The following is a 23,340-nucleotide window of genomic DNA, read 5'->3' as shown; positions in this document are numbered from 1 at the left end:
TGCGTTCAACAAGATTCTGTATGTTTCATGATGCAAATTAAGGGATCATTACAGAAAGTCAAATATACTTGAGAAGAAAATATATACACTACATCTTGCAACATACACCCCTCCGTCCACTGATAATTAAGTATCTTGCACTGTGGCTCAATGTAGGACAAGGGATTCGTCTGAAGTATAAATTAAATACTGAAGACAATAGCAATTATAAAATATTCCTTTATTACAGAATTCGGATAAAAATGCCATATTTAACGTTTTATAAACACCTTCGTTTATTTTACGTAAAATTTTTCTTACATAATTAAATAATTAAAATCTTTCACTAAAACGACTTCATGTCTGAAAATCCATTAAGTATTATAATTTTAATAAAATTTTCCTCAATCGTCCCGTTCAACAATTGTTGATCTTCGGAATGGTTTTAGTCCTGTCTTCAGGAAAAGGCAGAACACATGAATATGCTAGGATTTATTAAGAACCTGGATGATGCAACACGATAAAACTTGTAACATATTTTATTAATTAGTACACTTTACCAACTATAGCATGTAATAACTAAACGTAATCGGTCATGTAATTCATGCTGATCATTATATATATATACACACAGGGTGGTCAATTCATCTGGAACATCCGTGATAACGGAGAAATCAAAAAAGGGAGAAAAGCGAAACTTTGCACGAAGCAACTATAAGGAGGGGGACATAGTTTTACGTATTAAACAGCACCAACTAGTGAACAGTGTCGCCATCCCAGTATAAAGTTATATTTTTTCAAATAGCACTACGTCAGATTATTACATATTTCAGATCAGTACGTTAAACGGAAACTTAAGTACCACACTTATTATTCAGTGTTGCAAACTAAGGATGTTATGGTATCACAAACATCCAAAATTTGGAAGCATCTATCACACTACAACAAAACGGAGATGGACAACACAATGAACATCGGAAGTACCTTAGAGTTGGATAATATGGTCATAGTATGACTTGTTTTGAATGAATAGCAAAGAAGTTACAAGGGCTTGAAAATTTGATTTTTTTTTTGAAAGTCTTTATTTCGAAAATATGCTTAGGTAAGTATCATTTCTAATTACTTGCGTGGTTTGCAATTGGCAAACAAATCGTTTTGTCGTTTACAGCACTTTGATATCTTAAACCGTTCCGGAGATATGATAAACATTGATAAGTTCGCAGCACTGCTGAAAGTGGCGTATTTCTGGACAATATTTAAACTAATTGTTGTTTTCTTCTCTTTTATAGCATTAATAACTCTTAGTAGATCTCATTACAACAAGTCCTCGCAATTACATGATTTAAGCAGTGTTGCAAACTTCAGCAATGTTTATCATATCTCCGGAATGGTTGGAGATATCGAAGTGCTGTAAACGGTAAAATAATTCATTGCAAAACACACAAGTAATTAGATATGATACTTATCTAAGCATGTTTTCAAAATAAAGCCTTTCAAAAAAATTCAAATTTTCAAGCCCTTGTAACTTCTTTGCTATTCATTCAAAACAAGTCATACTATGACCATAGTATCCAACTCTAAGGTACTTCCGATGTTCATTGTGTTGTCCATCTCCGTTTTGTTGTATATGTGATAGATGCTTCCAAATTTTGGATGTTTGTGATACCATAACATCCTTAGTTTGCAACACTGAATAATAAATGTGGTACTTAAGTTTCCGTTTAACGTACTGATCTGAAATATGTAATAATCTGACGTAGTGCTATTTGAAAAAATATAACTTTATACTGGGATGGCGACACTGTTCACTAGTTGGTGCTGTTTAATACGTAAAACTATGTCCCCCTCCTTATAGTTGCTTCAAGCAAAGTTTGGCTTTTCTCTGTTATCATGGATGTTCCAGATAAATTGTATACCCTGTATATATATATATATATATATATATATATATATATATATATATATATATATATATATATTTGGAAGTTATAAATCGATGGAACCTGTGCTTCGGTCAATCTAACCGAATCAAGACTGATTTTTTTTTCTTTTTTTAAAAAAGTAAATAATGACTCAAACGCCTAATTTTCAATTTAGAACTGAATCGAATTATTTGAAATCTTTTGAAGTTTGATATTCATAATTCTTTAATTCTGAATTTCGTATCTTTACCTTGATGGTATAACTAATATTTGTTTGAATTTGCAAACAAGCTCATAAACGTCATATACTGATGTGTGTTTCTTAACTTTTTGTTTGGGGGAAGGGGGAGGGAGAAAATAGTCGTAACATTCAATTTAACCCTATAAACTCTTTAACGAAATATTAATCCTTTTTTTTTTTTTTTTTTTTTTTTTTTCAATTAGCACAGTATATAAGTACGGACATATAAATATTTCCGTCTATTTGTACGAAACTGTTCCTTTTCAAGGAATCCATAATTTGCATCAACAGTTTTGTAGTGAGTGGATGATATCCATTTTATTTACCTATTCCATGAATGAAAAGAAAATGAAAAAATCAAGACCAGTATTTTGTTTGAAAGTTTTTTGCATTCGTTAGCCTTAATCACCGGTATGCCTGTTGTCCCCAAACAGTAGAAATTTACAGATTATAGAAGTTTTTATGGTTACTCACATCATCATCTGGTGTTTGTATGCAAAACATCTTCCTTACCATAGGATGACAAAGGGAAACAGTGTTAGAATCAAAAAGAACATACGAGATTCAAAGCTGAAGAAGGTACTGATATCAGACACTTAAAAATTCAGAGTAATAAATTGATATAGTTAGTTAAAAATGCATTTCTCTTACATTAAGCATCTGGCAAACCGTACTCCTGCGAACTGTTTCGGAGTACTCTTCATTTCTTGGTAGGTGCATCAAAAGACAACTCGCTGCTACACAAACCACATAGTGTAAGGAATTCTCTCATCCATCCTGTAAACCGAATGTACTGTGAATAAACTTAAAAGATTGTTTGTAACTTTTTCGTCTCTTCACAATTTTAAGTGACAGAAAAACCTTCTTGTGATATATATTTCTTTTGTTCGCTCAGAAATAACAAACAATCAATAAACGTTTTAAAACTCCGACACACTATATATCTTGAAAACACGAAGTTCTACGTAGAAAAAATTAGTTTGGAACGATTTTGAACACTGAAGTTGTGTATTGTTGTGTGATCGAAATTTGTAGAAAGAACCAATAAAAAACGAAAAAGCACTGAGGAATGCTCCGAAATGCAGTTCGCAGGAGTATGTTTTGGCGTATACTTAAGGTAAGAGGACTGCATTTTTTAACTAATAGATACACATCCCATCGTATTAATAAGCAATTGATACTGTTAGCGTTATAATATATTCAGAAATGGAGTATCAAGTATTTAAGTCATTTTTTTTATCCAATTTGCTGTATAAAAATGAAACTAGTCTTGTGGAATCGCATCACGGGGAAACGGCTAAACAGTTTAAAATGAGTTTTGAAACAGAGTATCTACATCAACCTGGGTTCTTATCATATCACTTCAACTGAAGGGCGTAGGGGAAGAGGGGTTCAAAGTTTATTCCAAAAAATGGAGTATCTCATGGGTTTTTACCATTAAAGGGTTCCTACTGGTCAGGGAAGTCAGGGAAAATGGTGCAGGTCAGGTAAGCTCAGGGGAAAAGACTGGAAATCAGGGAAATTTTATAAAATATACTTTCTCCAACATTAACTGTACACCAATTTCAGCTTAGCCAACCGTTATATGGAACGTTGGTCAGATTTTTATGGGAGGTAAGTGGAATGTACGTATGAGCAACTTATTTCTATTTGTCTCTATAGAATAATTGTTCTCATATATAAATATTCAGCGTTATTTACTCCTTATTTACGTGTCAACGTCCTCTGACACCTTTAATGAAAGTCAGGGAATTTCCTACTAAAGGTCAGGGAGATGTCAGGGAAATAGATATTCAGATCAGTAGGAACCCTCTATTGTATTTTCATTGAAATGCATATCCTAAGGCGAGAAGGAGGTTCAAATATTTTCCCTGTGCGAAGAAGAAGCATTTCAGCTAGTTAAAATAAAAGAAAATTAAATCTTGATTCGAGCATATTAGCTAAAATATACAGTTCCATTGATTCGTCATTTCTGTACTTGGAATGAACAAAACTATCAGCATGAGGAACATTACAGGTCGGTGAAGTGTACTGTCAGGGGACTTAAGTTTTATCGTACTATACTGTTCAGGCTCTTTAAAAATTCGAGGCTTTCTCATGACTTTCTTCTTGTTTATATTTCTTGCTTTTAAACAGTTTTTTCCTTGAAGATATAACCAAAACGATTTCGGGCATTAGGAAGGGTAGAAGGTGTTCCACAAGCCTGTGGGCTAGGTACTACATATAATTTCTATATAAACGCTTTCCTGTACGAACGGAATTTTACGACTTCCGGATTTGTTATACACTCACACATACACTTCAAGTATTGCTTAGGTAATTCATTTTTAGTACATTTCACTCTCAGTTTTGCTGCAACAGAACAACAAACAGCGTTTTGCCTTTATTTGAAAGTCAATTCAGTTATACGCTCTAAAACGGCTTTAAAATTTTCCCAGATTGTGGCACGTAATTTTCTGTTTCCACATGTTATTTATAAATAAGAAGTTCCTTCACCAATAACCATCAAAACGGTTTAAATCTTCTTGACTGTTTTAGCATCGCTATTTTCTTTTTATCTTCTTCGAATTTCTGTCGCAATTCCGCCAAGTCTGAGGAAAAAGAAACACATTAATTTAAAAATTGCTTATAGAATGTAAGGAACACATTGTATCATAACATAACAAAGGATTTTAATGATCCAGTAAAAATCTTGATTAAAATATTAATTTGGATTTTATTTACGTATTTACGAGGCACATCCACAAAATAAATGTTCTAGGGCCCTCGCGGGCAGAGGGAATTTGTTATTGCTATGTTGGCCATACTGACGTGTAGCTTAGTTCCTATCCTCTCTAGCGAGCCCAATCACGCGTCAGTACGAGCAAAACTGTGGCCACAGTAACGTCTCCGTGAAAGATGTCGAAAATCTACCGGCAAGTGCGAGATTCGCAGCGTTATCCGTTATCTAGTTGTGAAGGGGAAATCCTTGTCTGAAGTTTTTAACGAGATCAAATCAGTTTATGGCGAAGGAATTATGAATCGTACGAGTGTGCTTAAGTGGTGGTGTGAATTTAAAAACGGTCATAGAAATATGCACGATGAGCAAAGAAGTGGAAGAGCGTCGAGTTTGACTGATATGCGCATTCTTCTGACCTGGCATCTTTAGACTACCATCTGTTCATCTTCCTGAAGATGCACATGGGTGGGAAAAAAATTTTCAACTGACGACGAAGTTAAGCTGAAGAATTTGGCAAAGAGGTGGCGGCAGACTTCTTTGACCAAAGCATAAAAAAATTAATCCCTCGTCTCGCTAAAAGCACCGAGAGAGTTGGCGACTACATAGAAAAATAGTTTACATATGTACTGATGTAAGCATGTAAAAGTTTTGTTTTAAATAATTTTTTTTAAAACCTACAAAAATCTAATACACTTATTTTCTGGATGTGCCTCGTATTTTCGTTTTATTTCCAAATTATTTCCCTTAGGTTTTTAACCTTATTTATCTGGAGCTTCCCTTTGTGAACCTTGCATACTTCACATGAACCCTCCCTGCTGCTAGTTGGTCTAACCCCTTTTGTGATTGCAGATGCAGCATTGAATTTTCAAGTTTTCAATAAGGCTCGTAATACTAATAATTCCCATTATTTATTTATTTTAAGCAAAACTTCTGTATACAATGTAGTGCAGTATTACTTTTTACGAGCTTTGTTCTACTCAATAGTTATTTGCGTTTGTTCGGTATTTAATTTAACACTTTTTTCTTACAACATTCGTACTATTTGTAATTACGAACATAGTTTATTTATGTCAGTAGATTCCGTACCCTCGCTCGCTCTTCACTTCCTTTCAGGGGGCGCGTCCCCAGATTGGAAACCACTACCTTAAGCTAACGGACGATGACAAATAAATAATAATAATAATGAAATAAGAGGCGAAATGACAATAAATAACACCCAAGCCGTCGGATTCGACTCCGCGAGGCATATTTTGTGATGCCTTAGACAACACAATTAGTATCCATAATTAATTTTCCTCTTACGTGAATCAGTTATTTGTAGGCAACACTGCTTTACATCATGCATTGTAGCGTCACAATAGAAAACTAACTAGAGTTCCTTCGTTCCCTGTTAACAGATTGGGCATTAGCACAGTGATAGACAAACTACGGCCCTCTCAAAGGTTCAACCTGGCCCACGACATGATTTCTAACCTGACTAATTAAACGAAGAATTGGATTACTTCGCGAGAGTTGTCTAGAAACACAGACTGAAAGATGAGCACTTAACTTCACTTCAGAGTCAGTCCATCCCAGTTAGAACTGGACTGAGAAACTTCAGGGAAATGAAATTTTTCAGTTTTACGTCCCAGGGTTATGCCGGCTAGGCTAAAGGAAACAGTGATGATACGAAATGACTGGAATGGTGGAATGAAGAAAGGGGGAAGAAACTGGAGAACCCTGAAAAAAGCACGCACATGGTGTTCGTTCACCACAAAGTTCACTCGGTGCGAGCTGGGATCGCACCAGGGATCCCATGCACCAGAGGTGAATGCTCTACCACTGAGCCACCGCGTCCCCATTGAAACAATAATAAGGATTAGCATAACAAGAATATAGATTATATTGGCCCGCCTAAAGTTTCTTCCTTTGGTTCTCTCTTAAAAATGTTCGCCTATTACTGGAATAATACGGTTTACACATTTATAATACGTTTGGTAATCGAACATCGTGCACCAAGTATTTCTGTGTGAATGTTTTAAAATAGTTATGAATGTGACAAGGAACAGATTACAAATGAAAGGAAAAGTACACATAAGAAATGGTACAAGAAACGAATATTCTATATAGGAAGCGGCCAAGCAGTAAGAATATCGCCATCAACTCCACAGGAAGCAAAAACTTTACACCTTTGCCGCACGGTGTCACTACTGTTGGTAGTAAATGTAAATTGTTCAGAGTTACAGTTTGCGGTCTAATCCAATAGGGGTGCTTTTGCATATCCTAACAATAATAGAAAGTTATGTACGAAACAGACTTATTAAAACATGTTTCATTCAAAAGTTTCATATTATAATTAAGTTACGATTGCGTGAAAATTTAAACTGTGTAATCTGTAACTTTCCATCTGATGAAGGATTGGATTCCTTTGAGAATCGTGGTCTTTAGTGGCATAAAGGAAACAAAGTCCATGGTTTAATGAGTAATGCTTCTCCCTAGCACAATTAGATTTTTCAGAGAATGCTTTAGTAGTACAGCGGAAACAAAGTTTAAGGTTTGACATTAATGTTTCTTCATCCAGCGTCGTTGGATTATTTACAGAATTTGTGCTTCATCAGTGATATGGCCAAAACAAAGTTTAAAGTCTCATGCTTCTTTCTCCAGTGTAGTTTTGTGTGTATGTGTGTGCGCGCGGAGAATCGAGCCTTTGCTGGCACAGAGGAAGCAATGTTTAATGAACAACTAATGCTTCTTCCCTCAGCGTTGTTGGTTGCTTAGAAAATCGGATGCTTTAGTGATATAGAGGAAACAAAATTTACAGTTTAAAGACTAATGCTTCTTCCCCCAGCGTAGTTGGATTTTTCAGATAATGGATGTTTTAGTGACAGAGAAAACATTTAATCTTTAATGACTAATACATCTTCACTCAGCGTAGTAAAATTGCATCTATTATTTGACTGAAAAAAGAAATTGTTCACAGACAAGAAATCATTGCCATTCCTCCACAACTGTTTGGCCTTTTAAGTTACTAATTTTTTTCAATATTCACAATGTATCATGTTAATGGAAACAGACTGTACTAGTTGATTGGCAGTCTTATTAATTTTGACATATAGTTATAGCTTATTTCCGAATGTGATGGTGGTCATAATGTTGGTTCGAGAGAGATGATATAATCACTGTTTTGCTTGGTGATAAATCGATCGAATTTATAAAAACAAAACATAACTTACGTTTCATCTTGGATTCTCTAATCTGGAACGTGTAGAAGTTCACCAGTTCCTTTTTCGATCTTTTCTTTCTTTCTTTAGACATTACTCTGTTTTGTCTTGCTTCTGTTCGCTTAAATCCAGGCTTCCTTCCCCTGAAAATAAATATTTTCAATCATAAAAACTAAACACATTTCCTTACAATGAGAAAAAAGCACAGATTTTTTACCTTTTCATATTCTCCTTCATGTTTTAAATCCTTTTTGAATTTTAAACAAGCTGATGATGGAAGAAGGTACTTCCGAAAGCGCTTCTTACATGTAGAAGAAAACTGATATTTTTTGCGATGAGTATTAACCTTTTTTATTTGTTTCTCATTAAATATCATCACCGCTCGCAGTATTGTGATGTTTCCTTACAATTTAACAGAAAGTCACTAAACAACTATGAGAGACCTACAAACAGAAACCTAACATCTGATAAAATACGAGAGATCATTTAATTATTCCTTGTATGCAGTGGTTATTCTATTTTTTAACAACCGGTTCTGTATATATACATACATATCATATATATATAGAAAGAGAGTTGCAAAACCGACAATTTTATGGGGCTTACAAAAATTCATGTGTGCAATTATATTTTGGAGACGTGTACATTACATTTAAAATAATAGTATGCAAGATCAGACAATAATGTTCATAAACTTATCGCGGTAAAAGTATTACGTACTTCATTTCTGTATTATCGTGACTGCCAACAGATATTCCTCTTTGGTAACTTATACCCCACCGTTAGTACCTCATCGATTCTACAAAGCAATTTTGGAACGCGTTTTGGGAATAACCTTCAGAACTGCCATAAAGAATGTATTCAGAACATCCTTCTTGTTTTTACTGTCATCAAAATTCTTCCGATTAATGCTTTCTCTATTTCTGTGTTTCGGAAACGTCATTGAGGTTATATCAGGTGAAAAGGAAGGATGTTCCACCATCGTTATTATTGTTTGTCGCTATAGTTCAAGTCTCAGCATTATCTCAATGGTACAATAAAATACACATAAAAAATCCTAAAGAAGACAGTCACCAATCAACAGTTAATACACAGGGTTTGTATAAAAAGTAATGGGACCAAGTTCACGGAGCAAAATGTATTGAAGCAATCGGTACAAATCATCAAAATGTTTTAAAATAGGGGCCTTCGGCGTCGGCACACTTTTATCAATGAGTTTTCCACGTTGGAAGACGCCCTGGAAGTTCTTTACTGAAATGTCCTTCAAGCAGCGCGTCGAAGCCGATTGAACTCTGCTACGGTCCCATGGGATGTATTTTGAGAGCTGTCTTCACTCGAAAAAAAAGTTCGTCGGGGCCTGATCGGAACTGTAGATAGGTTGGGAAAGCATTGTGATGCCGTTCCGGGCCAGGTAGTCGTAGACCACGAAGGAGGTGTGACATGGTGCATTGTCATGATACAGCTTCTAATTGGCAACGTCTGGCCTTACTCACATTACCCTTCCCTTCCATCTTTTCAGCACCTCCAAATAGAAAGCATCCGTGACAGTTTGTCCCTCAGGTACAAATTCGTAATGAGCCACACCCTTAGTGTAAAAGAAGACAAGAGCATGGTTTTATACTTCGACCTGATCATTCGAGCCTTTTTTTGGAGAGGGGTTGTCGCTGTGTACGTGGCACTTCGTTCTCTTTTCTCTCTCAGGGTCATATTCAAACATCCACGTTTTATCGCCGGTTATCACACTGTTCAAAAACTCAGGATCTGTTTGAATGCGCTGCAAAAGATCGAAAAAACACACGGATTTGCCTTTGGTCATCTATCAAAATTTTCGGAACGAGCTTAGCATAGATTTTTCTCATCTGCAAATCCTCGGTAATGATGGTATGGTGAGTACAGTAATTTTATCAATTCCTAAGCAGTCAGCGATCATTCGAATTCTTAATCGCTGGTCTGAGTTCAACACATGATGCACACGTTGCACATTGTACTCGGTTCTTCTCATGAAGGATCTCTGCGCGGGATTCGTTTTTCACATCGACCATCTTTGAAGCACTTGTGTCATCTCAAAACAACAGCTTTTGACAGGCTTTCACTCCCAAACATTTATTAGATCATGATCAACGTTTCCGTAGCCAATTTTCCGAGCTCACACACAGAATTTACTTACATAGCGCTGTTCGATAGAACGTTGTATTTTTAAGCTTCGACCGAGCCTATACAGAATTCTCTTAAACCATAATACGAACTGCAAGGAAGCTCATAGGCGACTGATGCTAGGTGAGTTTCGAAGCTTACTTCCCTCTCCATCAAACCCGTTTGGAGCAAGAGCGCTGCGACGTACAGTCGCGTCAGAAAAAAAAAATGTTCTCATTATTTTTATACAGACCCTGTAGCTGGGAAACGCTAATAACCAACGTCATCAAATCATAGCAAGGTTTGATATAGCATTGATAAAGTGGCGAGTTCGCAACTTAATTGTAAGGTGTTGAGTGCTAGTTTACACATCAGTGAAATTTTCATATTTGCTTAAAGGCGAAAACTGGCGTATTTCTAATTATATTATTAAAGAGATAACTGATTTACTTCGTTCACTGCATCTGTAAGACTAGTCGGCTGAAACTATACAGGGAAACTCTTACACGCGCAATCAACCAAGTAAGTGTTTCATTCATGTTTTTAATAATTTCAAATTTTATACAATTACCTTGCCCTGATCATTAGTTTCTAGCAAAATAATAACAATAATATTAAAGTTCGGAACACTAACTTCTTTGTTACTGTGATCCATCCTTCTTCATCTTCTTGACCTACGGCTTCTTTATCTTTCTCCGATTGTTCTTTCATTCTGCGATCATAATCCTCCATAAACACGTCAATGTCCTTTTGAAGAGCTTCTACATCCGGAATTTGTCTATTATATTCCTTGATCCATTCTGTAATTTAATAATAATAATAATAATAATAATAATAATAATAATAATAATAATAATAATAATAATAATAATAAAAATAATAATAATAATAATAATGAAAGTTTTCATCACTTAGGTGAACAGATTACTTCTAGAGCGTATGGAAGACATTGTAATACCTAGAATTACTCACCTACAGCCTTTCTATTTCAAGCGTGCCCCTGCTGGCGCTGCTGTCGGTGTGTGTTTTCCCGTACCTTCCTCGAAAGAGGAGGGACAAGTTGCTCCGGCCGAGATCTTTCAATTGTTTGATGCGGAAGCACTGTCACAATAAATTATTTCATGGACTTCGCTTTGCACTGTTTTATTAGCCATTCTAAGTAGCTTACAATCTTCACTGGTCAAGACCAAACGACTGAATGACAAATTGGCAACACAGCCGAGGTCATTCTCTTCTTTACCCTAAACAAAGAGAGGGTTTCCTCCGTTAAGAAGGTTGCAGGGTGGGGCCGATGTATATTTTACATATTTTCTGAGGGCACATTTGAAACAGAAAGGCTCTAGTAACGTTCCTCGTAATTTTTTCTCCCATATTTCAAGTGAGACACGAGGAAACTCATCTCCAGAAGTACACAATGGCTTTTAAGTCTTTTATCACATGATCTTGCGATTATTTTTGTGCCTCAACAGTAGTTATTTATTAATACTGCGTAAAATTTTATCGATACTTATGGTCGCCTACCTTTTCCAATAAATGTAGGTTGCTCTTATTATTTTTCTATGTAACAATATACATATGTTGCTCTAATGTTAGTTCATCAACTAAATTTACTAGTAACCTTAGTTTTTTTTTCCTATAAATTCTTCTTAATCATAACGACGCCAAAATCAATTAGCTAATACACAATTAAAGTGCTATATGAACAATCTAACTAGGTCAAATTATTTAAAAAATTTTTTGTTATCATATATATAATTCTCAAAATCGATGTGTGGACATTACAGCCACACCAACTATTTTTCTATGTTTGTAATCATATTTAAATCTCAAATTTTTATTTTATGTAATTCATAACGCATTACAATCAACAAATATACAATACAGCCCCGTACTGAATTTTATATCATTTCTTATTGTTACCAAACAGGTAGACCTAGTTTCTTTTATTATTCTTTTTACTTATAACTTGAGTCCGGAACAGAGAAAGCAAATAAATCCATAAACTAGAATGTTACACTTGATCAATGCAGGGGTGTATACCTACTTTTGGGCCACAATCTTTTTCTAATTTTTTTGGTTTCATTTTAATGATATAACTGATAATAATACCGTCCCAACCCCTATCAAGATTTCTTTTATCTGTGGTCAGTTTTTTTTTTTTTTTTTTTTTTTTGTCATTATGAAATATTCTTCAAATACGTTTATTTCAATATTTAAGGTAGCACCGTATAGAACTCAGGCTGGGGTCGAACCAGGGTTCCCTCGCCCAAGAGGGAGCGCTCTACCATTAAGCCTCTATGCCCTCCAATATTATGATTCAAGATCACTCAACTTTCTACACAGTTACTCTCCTTCGTGGCTTAAAGTTAGCTTTCTCGCGTATCACACGAAAGACTTGGGCGTAATTTCGCAGTGGGATGAAGTTCGAATCTCAAGTCAAACTGTGGAACCACGTCTTATATAGCCTTCATGTTACAGAAACTTTGAATTTCGTATAATCAATGGACACGTTGTCTTGAGAAAACCTCTAAATAGAACAGTAAAAATAATAAAAAATAAAAAATCCGGAAAAGTCAATGTGTGATGCTAAACAAGTCTTAGTTGTAAAACTTACTTTGAATTCCAGTTACTATTGGAGCTTCCTTCGTTGACAGAATCTGTGGTTCCAAGACGTGCGATGACAATGCACTTTTTACTGCTTTAGGCTCTGTAAAAACTACATACGCAACTTTAAAGCCCTGCAAAAGACAAATTTACAATTTATTAACGTGGGATGCTAAAATTTTAACAGGTATTTGAAATATAGTCTCTTTAAAATTTTATTCTTGATTTTACTACCATTGCATTTATTTGTCATCGCAGCATTTGTTCAATCATCTGCGAAATCTCTTGCATGAAGGAGGATCCGAAACTAAGTTACAAGACCGATATTTCTGGATTTTCGTCTCCTATAAAGGAATAAGACGTGTGCGGTAATTTTAATACATTGCGTTGGCAACTGTGCAGAGTTTCAGCCACTCATCATCTACGGCGCTGTTGTAGATAAGCACAAATTGCGACTCGTTTGGAAAACTGGTCTTGCGAAAGAGTCCGTTCAGTTATTCCATTTCTGTGGGCGAAACACAAACTGCGGCTCAAATTCATCGGCAGCTGGTAGAGGTTTACGGAGAGACTGTAATTCTCACCAAGAGGTCATCTTCCTTCACGACAACGCGCGCCGGCCTACAGCTCAGAGAACCAGCACACTGTTGAAGCGGTTTCGTTGGGACATCATCGACCACCCTTCCTATAGCCCGGACCTCGCTCCAAGCGACGATCATTCTTCCCGCAGTTGAAGGAGCACATCGAAGGCCCACGATTCACTTCAGACGAGGAAGTGAAACACTTTGTGACAATTTGGCAGAACATGCAAGGATAGGATTTTTACCAGGAGGGAATCTTCACACTCATCCTACGATGCGATAAGTGCCTCAGCCGATACGGAAATGAAATGAAATCTGAGTTTTACGTCCCACAGTTATGCCGGTTAGGCTAAAGGAGACGGTGATGATGAGTAATGAATGAAATGGTGGAATGAAGAAAGTGGGAGGAAACGGGACAACCCCGAGAAAACCCACGTACACGGTGTTTGTCCACCACAAAGTTCACTTGGCGGGGGCTCGGATCGAACCCGGGACCCCAAGCACCAAAGGTGAACGCTCTACCACTGAGCCACCGCGGCCCTCTCAGCCGATACGGGGACTATCTCGAAAAATAACCTAATGTATTTACTATCTATTGGTTGTAGAAATAATATACTCAAGTTTCACTGCAGGCTTTGTAAGCTTACTTTCTGATCACCTCCTCGTATGTTCTTTAATCCTATTTTCTGTTTAAAATTCACTTCAGTCAAATGGTTTTGCCATCTCGCAGAAATAGCACCAAATAGCTCGAAGAAAAACAGTAGCGAACAAGGGAAGGAAAAGAAAACTCCAGAACTTATCCATTATATGGGCATGAACCATACGCGTAAAGGAAGAATTTCCTAAAAGCATCAAAGAAACTTACAGTCACCAATGAAAAAGACACGTTACAACTGTGAAAAGATACCCCCTTCTTTCTGCCTGAAAAACATAATCTAAAACTTTACTACATGGTCATGACAAAGGATAACTAACATGGAAGTATTTTAAATAGGTTGAATTAGGGAGTGGGCTGATCCAAGGTTAACTTGATAAGATGGCTCTACGTTAAAGAAGGTAATACCAAATGCGATTGTGGAGAAGACCAAACATTTAACTGTGTGCTCCAATGTCGCCTGTGTCCAACATCCTGCACGGAAGAGGAGGACAATGCACTGATTGTACTCAAATTTTAGTCAAATGTTATACAATGTTTGTAACTGTTTATATATATATATATATATATATATATATATATATATATATATATATATATATGCATATTTCTAATACAAGAATAACAAAAATCTAATTTTTATATTGTATTTGGTCACATCAATATGCAGTCTTGTTCAAAAAAATCTAGCTCATGTAGCCTTATAAAACCTTCGATTACCTACAGCGAAAATAAGTTAGATAAATGTGCATCATCTTTGGCTCTCTAAATTTTTTGTTTCAAGCTAAACTAATGAATTGTCCTACACATGGTTGTCACAAAATAGCAACACCATCTTTTAAAGGGAGATGGGTAGCTAGGTTCTTTGAACAAAACAGTGTGTACTATTTCGGTCCCAAGTAATTTCATGATCTCCAGATCAAAGGTGAGTTTATTTATTTAACCTAAAAATATCACCCATTCTTCCACGTGTTCCGAGGAAGATAGTGGGAGGTTAGCTATTGAAATTATCAGCAGTATAAATACAGGGATTTGAATATTTGGGAAATGTGTAATATACGTTCCAATATTTTTCTTCTCAAGAGTTAGTGTGTTAACACCTAGAAAGCACTCTATATACTACTTTCAATTTGAGTTATAACGAGAAAGTCAGATTTACTATACGAATAAATAAAAATACATAAGTTTAAAAAATTGTTGTTTCTGATCGAAACCCAAATAACAGGTCACCATGTTACAATCTTACCTTGATTGGTTCGTGTTCACGAAAGAATCTTGATCTCTCTTTCGGTGGAAGACCAGCAGTAGGTTTCTGATGGAAATAAATTGTTTTCACTTCACCGAATTGACTAAATATTCTACTCAGCGAGTCCTGAAAAAGAAATTTTACGAATCAATGATAATTTACTTATACACAAGGTATACATACTTATACCGTAGATTGAATAACAAAATCCCAATGTAAATATACGAAACGAACAATATTATACATGACAATACTTTGGTAAAGAGGACTACAGGAACAAGCGTTTCCACGTTTCAATCATTCTGAAAGTCCTTCATAAAAGTTCGCGTATACAAACGCCAGACACTTGATAATTTACTTTTATTTCCTATGAACATTAGAATTCGCCAAGTTTATTGAAGTTTTGCAGACATTTTGCTTCGAAAGCATCACTAGAAATTTAACTTTGGAGAACTGAGTTTCAACCACCGCATATGGTCATCAAAATTGTCATGTATTATTATTGATTTTGCACTATTTTTTATAATAATAATTACTTATGCACATATAATATTTAACTTTTCGAACCATTTTACCCATTAGTTTTCCGTCCTATTACCTGGGTCTGTTTTACTCTACTCAGTGGTGTATTACTATGGTCAGGGGCGCATCCAAGGGGGTGGGAGCTATAGCCCTCCCCCCTTGACGCTCAGGTATACGCTGGATAAAATGGACTTCAATCCTGCTTTACACTGGATAAAGCGGCAAACTATGGTTTAGCCCCTCCTTTGATCATATCCTGGGTCCGCCACTGACTATGGTTATTTTTAGTTAAGGATGTGTATGTATGTCTGGCAACTGCGGTTTCAAATTGAAAATAAAAGCTTCTAAAAAGATTTGACGATGGTGCTAAACTTTTCTTTAGCACTTCTCAAAAACTACAACTATTCTTATTTGTGATATAATAAGCAGTACATACACAATATAAAAATTCTACTAACTTTTGTTGTTAATATTTATGTGAGAATGTTGCAAAAGAAATTTAGGAAGTATCTTAACATATTCTACGAATGAAATATTAATTTGCCAGTTTAGCACAGATATTTAAATTTTAGCAGTTTCGACAGAGTATAAAAATGTCCTTTTCTAGTCAGTTATTATGACAATGGAATGAAATTTGTTTCAACTTAGTAGATAAAATCATAGCAGTTTTTAAACCAAAAAGTGCCATAAAAAAAGCCATGACACTTAAAATAAATTATATTAAACAAATTAAATACGTAAATTTTTAATCCAAAGAATATTCCGAGAAGTTTTGTACAAAATAAATAAAGGGGAAATAAAAATACAAGACTGATGTTGAAAACAAAATGAAATAGTGTGTATGAAATAAATAAATAAAATAAAACTATTGTGTACATATTTACTAAGGAATTTATGATGTTTGCTTTCCGTTACAGCATGAGTTGCTCAAATATATTACTGATTAGCTTTTACAGAGTCTACTGCGGTAGAACAGACGTCCATCTAACGATCAATAATTTATTTGACAACCATATGTCTCCGGAAAACAGAACTCAAACTTAGCCCAAGGAAGTTTCCAGAACATATTTCATGACAACTGAGACTTCAGCATCAAGACCTGCAGTCTGTTATCTGTCACCTCCGTGGAGAAGGTTGCAGACACCTAACTACCGGCACAATGATAATAACCTCTCAGTTGAAAGGAAATTGATGATGACCGAAAACCAAAAGGTATGAAATAGCTATACTGGAAAAAATGGCTACAAAGACTAGAACTAAAACTCGGCAAGGAAGATTTTGATAAAGATTGAGCAACGAAAATAAATTAAATCATGAAATCACATCTGAAATCTTGAACTATTTGGTTGTATCTATCCCCGGTCACACATACACACTAATATCCCTTGGATTATAGAATAGTCATTGAGTTATACTTTACGGTAAACTGGCAGACTTATTTGTCAACTTATATCAAATATAGAACAAGTTATTTACGTGGGAAATTGAAATAGTTGAAATTTTATAAAATGAAAATACCTCCAAAATAAAATTTTGATTAAAACACAAGGGAATAGTGGTAGACTAGTGGTTTGGCAAGGCGAAAGCCACTTACCGAGCTAATGTTTAAGTGCTTCACATCATATCACAAAGCATCAAAAGATTTTTTGTGACTTCTGTATACAATGTACCTAAGTGGAACGGCACTGTGACAATCTATCTACCCTTTCAAGAATCCCTTAAGGTCGCAGCATGGTGGCGGAGCGTCAACGTAATTCTTGGAAGAAAGACCTAGTTACCAATACCTATTGTTAACTACGAACACTGCTACGACAGAACACTAGTCACAAAATTCCACATAACAAAATGAGCTGAGATGATGGAAAATTTTGATGTTACGAGAATTTCCCTAGGTTTAGGTCCAAAATATTCTACAGTGGAACACTTTAGTTCAATTTGTCAGCATTACAATCAAATAGATCCTTTACTTGACATCTTCCAGTTCTAACCGAAATGAGGAGCGAGCATATATGTTACTTCCGTGTGGGCATCTAGCTGTCCGTATAGGAGAAACTTCATTTCCATAATATCGTAATCAAATTTGCCCTTTCTGGAAATTAGTTCTTGGACCTTATCTTTAACCAGATGATTCCGTCCACACCCAAAAAATATAAAACAGTGCACATTCTACGTTCTATTTTGAAAGATTCTGGAGATTTTCTCGGAAAATAAACATACTTTTATTAATTTCTAGAGACCAAACGATAAGGAGATGTTTTCTCTTCCACTTATTTTAAGAACAATAAAGTATTTATCAAGTATTATACAGGTGTTTCAAAATTACCGAAACATTATATATTAGAAAAATATATAATGTATCAAAGTATAATCATCTATGTAGCGAATATGCTAATTTAAACAAGGGATTTTATATAAATTATCCGGTTTGGGTACAAAACCTCGCGGACCAAAACCTCGCAGGACAAAATCTCGCCGGGCAAAAACATCGCCGCCCAAAACGTCGCGCCCCAAAATATCGCCTGAGCAAAATGTGAATGTTCCAACAGATGATAAGGATGACGGTATAAAAGACGCTGTTTCAGAAGAAGTATCAAAGGTATTTGACTAAGTCCCGCGATACCATAGGAAAAGCTATTTCTGTATTAGAGGATTTCAAGGTGAAGGTAGGGCGACAGGATGTTTTTAAACTGGTTATAGGGAAAGAAAGTCTGCATAAGGAAAGTAATAACAACTAACGGGGTTAGCTTCGTGAACTTTAGAACATCCAAAAACTTAAAATTTTAACAAAAATCTAATAATATTTACGAAAGTATGAAATAATATATGAGTTTTTACGACGTCCCTTGATTATGTCCTGTAGGTTAAAGGAGACGTAGATGACCAGGATGAAGGAAATGATCGAATAAAAAAAGTGGGAGGAAACGGGAATAACCCGAGAAAGCCCACGCACACGATGTTTTATATCTTCTTCTTCTTTTGGCCCGGCGAGATTTTGGGCGGCGAGGTTTTGACCCGGCGAGATTTTGTCCCGCGAGGTTTTAGCCCGGCGAGATTTTGTTCCGCGAGGTTTTGGCCGGCGATGTTTCGGCCGCGAGATTTTGTCCGTATCCCAAATTATCCTACGTCATACACAATTACTAACAACATAAATTTTTCATTTCATAATAGATTAAAATTCTTTTTACGTTAGGACGAGGAACGTTTAGATACTTAAGCAAGTAATGCATACTTCGTCACGTCTTAGTCTTATTTGTCATAATAATATGTAAGTAAATATTACCTTGGTACAATAGGGTGGCACATTGACAACGAATAACGTACGATTTGGAGGCTTCGCTTCATTCTTCTCACGTACTGCATGTTCTTTGTAGAATAACCAGTGCTGGGCGCTTGAAGATTCATTAAATTTCACTGGCAACACTGAAAAATCACCGAAATGCAGAAATAATATGTTTACTCTACATTTTATACACACATACAGACCACAAAACGATTCTTACGTTAGTAAACCAAGTCGAACTGAAATTAACATAAAAAATACTCATTTGTTGTTCCTATACAGTTATGGATTTGTTTTAAAAAATCTATTAGATGTCGAATTTTCGCTGACTGCTGTAAACACTGTCAAGACAAGTAAAGAACAACGTTGCAATGAGGGGAAGATAGATAGGAATTAATTACATAGGTAATAAATTAAACCAGTAACATATTTACACTGTAAAGATTAACTTTCTGAGAATTAACAGTATACAATTCTTCATTAATAATAGATCCATTGCAGTTTTAAACGGAAGGGGAGGGGAGCTACGAGGGCAAGGTGGAAAGTTCTTGGCCTGACAGTGAAAGACTGCAAATTTCAGTTCAAAAATGATTTTACTTTTCGACATAATCTTCTTTAACTTCAATACACTTGGTCCAGTGTTTCTCCAACATCAGTATTTCTTCCCGGGAGTGAGAGTCTGGAAGGTTGTGAAAATAGTCATCCACGACCCTCTCAACTTCTTCATTCGATGTGAAGCGCTTCCCAGAAAGAAATTTCTTAAAGTTTGGGAACAGATAGAAGTCCGATGGTGCCAAATCAGGAGAATATGGGGGATGGCTGAGCAAATCGTACCCCAAATCCCGCACTTTTCCCATCGCTAACGCACCCTTGTGCACAGGTGTTGCCCTGGTAAAAGATGATTTTCTTCTTCAAGCCAGGCCTCTTCTCTCGAATTTTGGCATCCAGCTGGTCAAGAAGGTTGGAGTAATATTAGTCTGTAATTGTTCTCTCTTTTGCAAGGTAATCAATTAACAGGATTCCTTTTGCATCCCAAAACACACATCGGACCTTTCCGGCCGATACTATCGTCTTCGCTTTCTTCGGCGCTGCATTCATTTCTGGCGTGTAGTGGTATATCCATATCTCATCCATTGTCACAAATCGCCGCACAAAATCGGTCGGATCCCTTTTGAATCGGTCCAAAGATTGCTGCGAAAATCGTTTTCGCATTTGCTTTTGGTCGGTAGTCAGCAAATGCGGCACACATTTTACTCAGAGCTTTCGTATCCCTAGTTCTTTGTACAAGATGTTTCACATCCGTTCCTCTGATATCCCCAACTCTCAGCTCTGGCACTCACCTTCACTCGCCTGTCGTCTAACATGATATCATGCACTTTTTCGACTGTTTTCGTAGTGGTTGCGGTTTTCGGCCTTCCTTTACATGGGTCATCTTCGATGGATGTGCGACCACGTTTAAATTCAGCTGCCCACTTTTTAACGATTGACTTGGAAGGAGCATAGTCCCCGTAAACTTTTGTCAACTTCGGTTGAATTTCCGTACGGGTTAATCCATCCAAAACGAAAAATTTGGTTACCGCACGATATTCAAGTATATCCATTTTCACAACTAACACGCAAGACGTTTAACTGCAACAATGCCTGCACACAAACTACCGTACTTGTGAGAACAAATTGACACTTGTTATACGAACAACTGAAAAGCGCCCCCAGGCAAGAACAATAAAATTTTGCCGTTTGGAGTGCCATCTCTGGGTCAGGCCGAGAACTTTTCACCCCGCCCTCGTATCAGTGGCTACGCAAAGGGAGGGTTACCGGGTTTAATCCCTTCCTTTTTTGCAAGATAATATAGAAAAATTTATCATTCAGCGTAGCAAGATACGTGTAAAAAAAAACACTCATGTCTTGAAGGGATATGAACTTGGTTACTTGAATCCCCCTCTCCTCCGTCCTTGATATCCTGTATACGTACTGCTATCAGTTATACTTACTATTTCTTTTAGTCAACGGAGGAAAATGGAAACCTAGAGCAACAATAAGCTGAGATCATAAGAGTCTCTTGAAGAAAATTCGCATCAATTTCTTTTCTTTTCTTTCTCTCTCTCTCTCTTTTCTCGAATTAACGTGTACTATTATTCGGTATTTTTGAGTTGAAAACAGTATGTCCAAAAGTTTTTTTTTAAGGCCTTGTTAACTATTTTTTAAAAATAATTTTGCTTATTTCTCTGCTGCTTTGAATTCGTCGAAAGCCTTCAACACCCCCCTTCAGTCAGGTGTTCAAGATGAGGGAGCACGATTTCTTTTGGGGGGACATTTTTACGATGAGTATTTGAACACACCTAGTATCCTGAATGGATAATGTTTTATGAAAAGGTATTTTTTCCTAGTCTCCTTTCGTCTTTCCTTTGATTTTTAGAAAAACACATACCAATCACAAAGCCAGTATCTAATATACGCGATGTAAAAAAAAAATCACCTGATCTTGAGCAGACTTAGCATAGCAGTTGGTTGGGTTATTCATTTGGAGTTCAGCGTTCCTTTCAGTACCGATACCATATAGGACGTGGATCTGCATCTTAACGTGGGATCCACCGATAATCGAACTTGGGTCTCTTGTACCAAAGGTGCGTAGGCTAACCATATAGTATAGGATTTGGAATGGAAGTAGATCTTGACTTGTTTAGTACGACTGCGACATATTTTCATGTGCCGACCTTCGGTGCACGAGTTATTAACCACCAGAGTTGGGATCAGGATTTGTAAATTTTCGAAGAAACAAAAAGAAAAAAACTTGAACTAGAAAACAAATCAATGAACAAAGCAACGTTTTAAAATAAACGTTGCTTTGATAAGTGATTTTTTTTCTAGTTCAGTTGTTTAAAATAGCAAAGCTAATATGAACAAATCAGTTAAAGATAAACAATGTTACATGAATTAGGGGAAATACACGTAAGCAACATGTAACTTTAATAATAATAATAATAATAATAATAATAATAATAATAATAATAATAATAATAATAATAATAATAATGATAATAATAATAATAGAAAATGAAGAAACGTGGTTTTATTGTTTGAACTTATTCTCTCATATAGCTTGGATTACCACTCGTTTAGGAGTTTAGATTTCTGGGCTTTCGGCGTCTAAGGCCATTTAGTCCGTCACGTCTTGAGGGATGACGTCCCTCGGCGAGCACACAATCCGGGAAAAGGGAAGAAAGTATTGGAGAAGGAAGGAAGCGGCCTGAGACCTATAAGTTAGGTACCACCCCGGCATTTGCCTGGTGTGAATGAGGAAAATCCAGGAAAACCTCATTCAGGATGACTGGCCTGAAAAAGCGTTGGACATTTTTCCGACCGAGTGGCCCCACCGGGAATCGAACCCGGGACCGCTCCCACCGAAGGATTACCACTCGTTGTAAATGAGAAGAAAACTGTTCACTACTTCTTAGCTTGTCATAGCAACTACTTTTACTTTTATTGCAACTACTTGTTTTACTATATATACATTCTTACAACTCGATGATAATAGGAATAATGATGATGTCATCGTTTCTATATTACCATGGACAAACAGTTACCCGGAGGGGTCAATCCTCTGGACTAGGATAGACCTACACCCATTCAGAGAACAAGCCCTTCGTGTACATACTATTCCAGTGTAACATGGAAAGTAAGACTCAAATACAAGCCGGATTCGAACTCGGGACAAAGTCTTGGCTTAAGCTCGGTCGTCGATTCTCACTGCTCGTGTGAATACCACAGACCTTTGACTGTGGTTTGGCAACCCAACCCAATGAAAGGCATGAATACGAAGCGCGAGCACCTCAACTTCCCAGATTACGTAAGCGCTCAAGAAAGAAAAAAAACCTATCGACCTAAACTTTTGAATCTGAAATCGATATTTAAAAAGAAAGAAAAAATATTGAACTTCTAGAATTATACGAAATTTAAGCATCAGACGAACGGGAAAGATAATAAAGGTTATGACTGTATGGTGACAAATTACGGAGATAAATGAAGTTTAATCTTCGGCCACATGAAAGCAAGTAGTGAAATCATATTACATAAACTGACAATAGAGCATAATGTGCCAGTATTTCAAACCTACTGTCTTAGTAACTAACTCAGATAGTGTGTGTAATCATACAAGTAATGCAAAGGTATGTGTTTTTATAATATATGAAGTATTTTTTTAAACTATCTTCATTTATACGTATACGAACTATCGCTGACGGACTTGCTCTCTACGAACGGA

The 23,340-nt window shown here is 36.2% G+C and overlaps 1 protein-coding gene across 2 annotated transcripts in view; it reads right to left on the bottom strand.

Annotated features, from left to right (window-relative positions):
• Positions 1 to 201: 201 nt before the first annotated feature.
• LOC145680304 (ribosomal RNA-processing protein 7 homolog A) overlaps positions 202 to 23,340 on the bottom strand; it is a 31,564-nt gene continuing 8,425 nt past the window's right edge. For both annotated transcript variants that reach the window (XM_081750667.1, XM_081750668.1), the window contains exons 2-7: positions 19,080 to 19,219; positions 15,278 to 15,403; positions 12,809 to 12,932; positions 10,829 to 10,994; positions 8,074 to 8,204; positions 202 to 4,733 (exon numbers count right to left, since the gene is read on the bottom strand). In XM_081750667.1, coding sequence (XP_081606793.1) covers positions 4,648 to 4,733; positions 8,074 to 8,204; positions 10,829 to 10,994; positions 12,809 to 12,932; positions 15,278 to 15,403; positions 19,080 to 19,219 — 773 coding nt within the window. In that variant the 3' untranslated portion in view covers positions 202 to 4,647. The remainder of the gene's footprint in view (positions 4,734 to 8,073; positions 8,205 to 10,828; positions 10,995 to 12,808; positions 12,933 to 15,277; positions 15,404 to 19,079; positions 19,220 to 23,340) is intronic.

Source organism: Thermobia domestica, chromosome 3 (genome assembly GCF_964235325.1).
Source record: "Thermobia domestica chromosome 3, izTheDome1.hap1.1, whole genome shotgun sequence".
Taxonomy (NCBI): domain Eukaryota; kingdom Metazoa; phylum Arthropoda; class Insecta; order Zygentoma; family Lepismatidae; genus Thermobia; species Thermobia domestica.
This window is presented reverse-complemented; position numbering and strand designations above follow the sequence as displayed.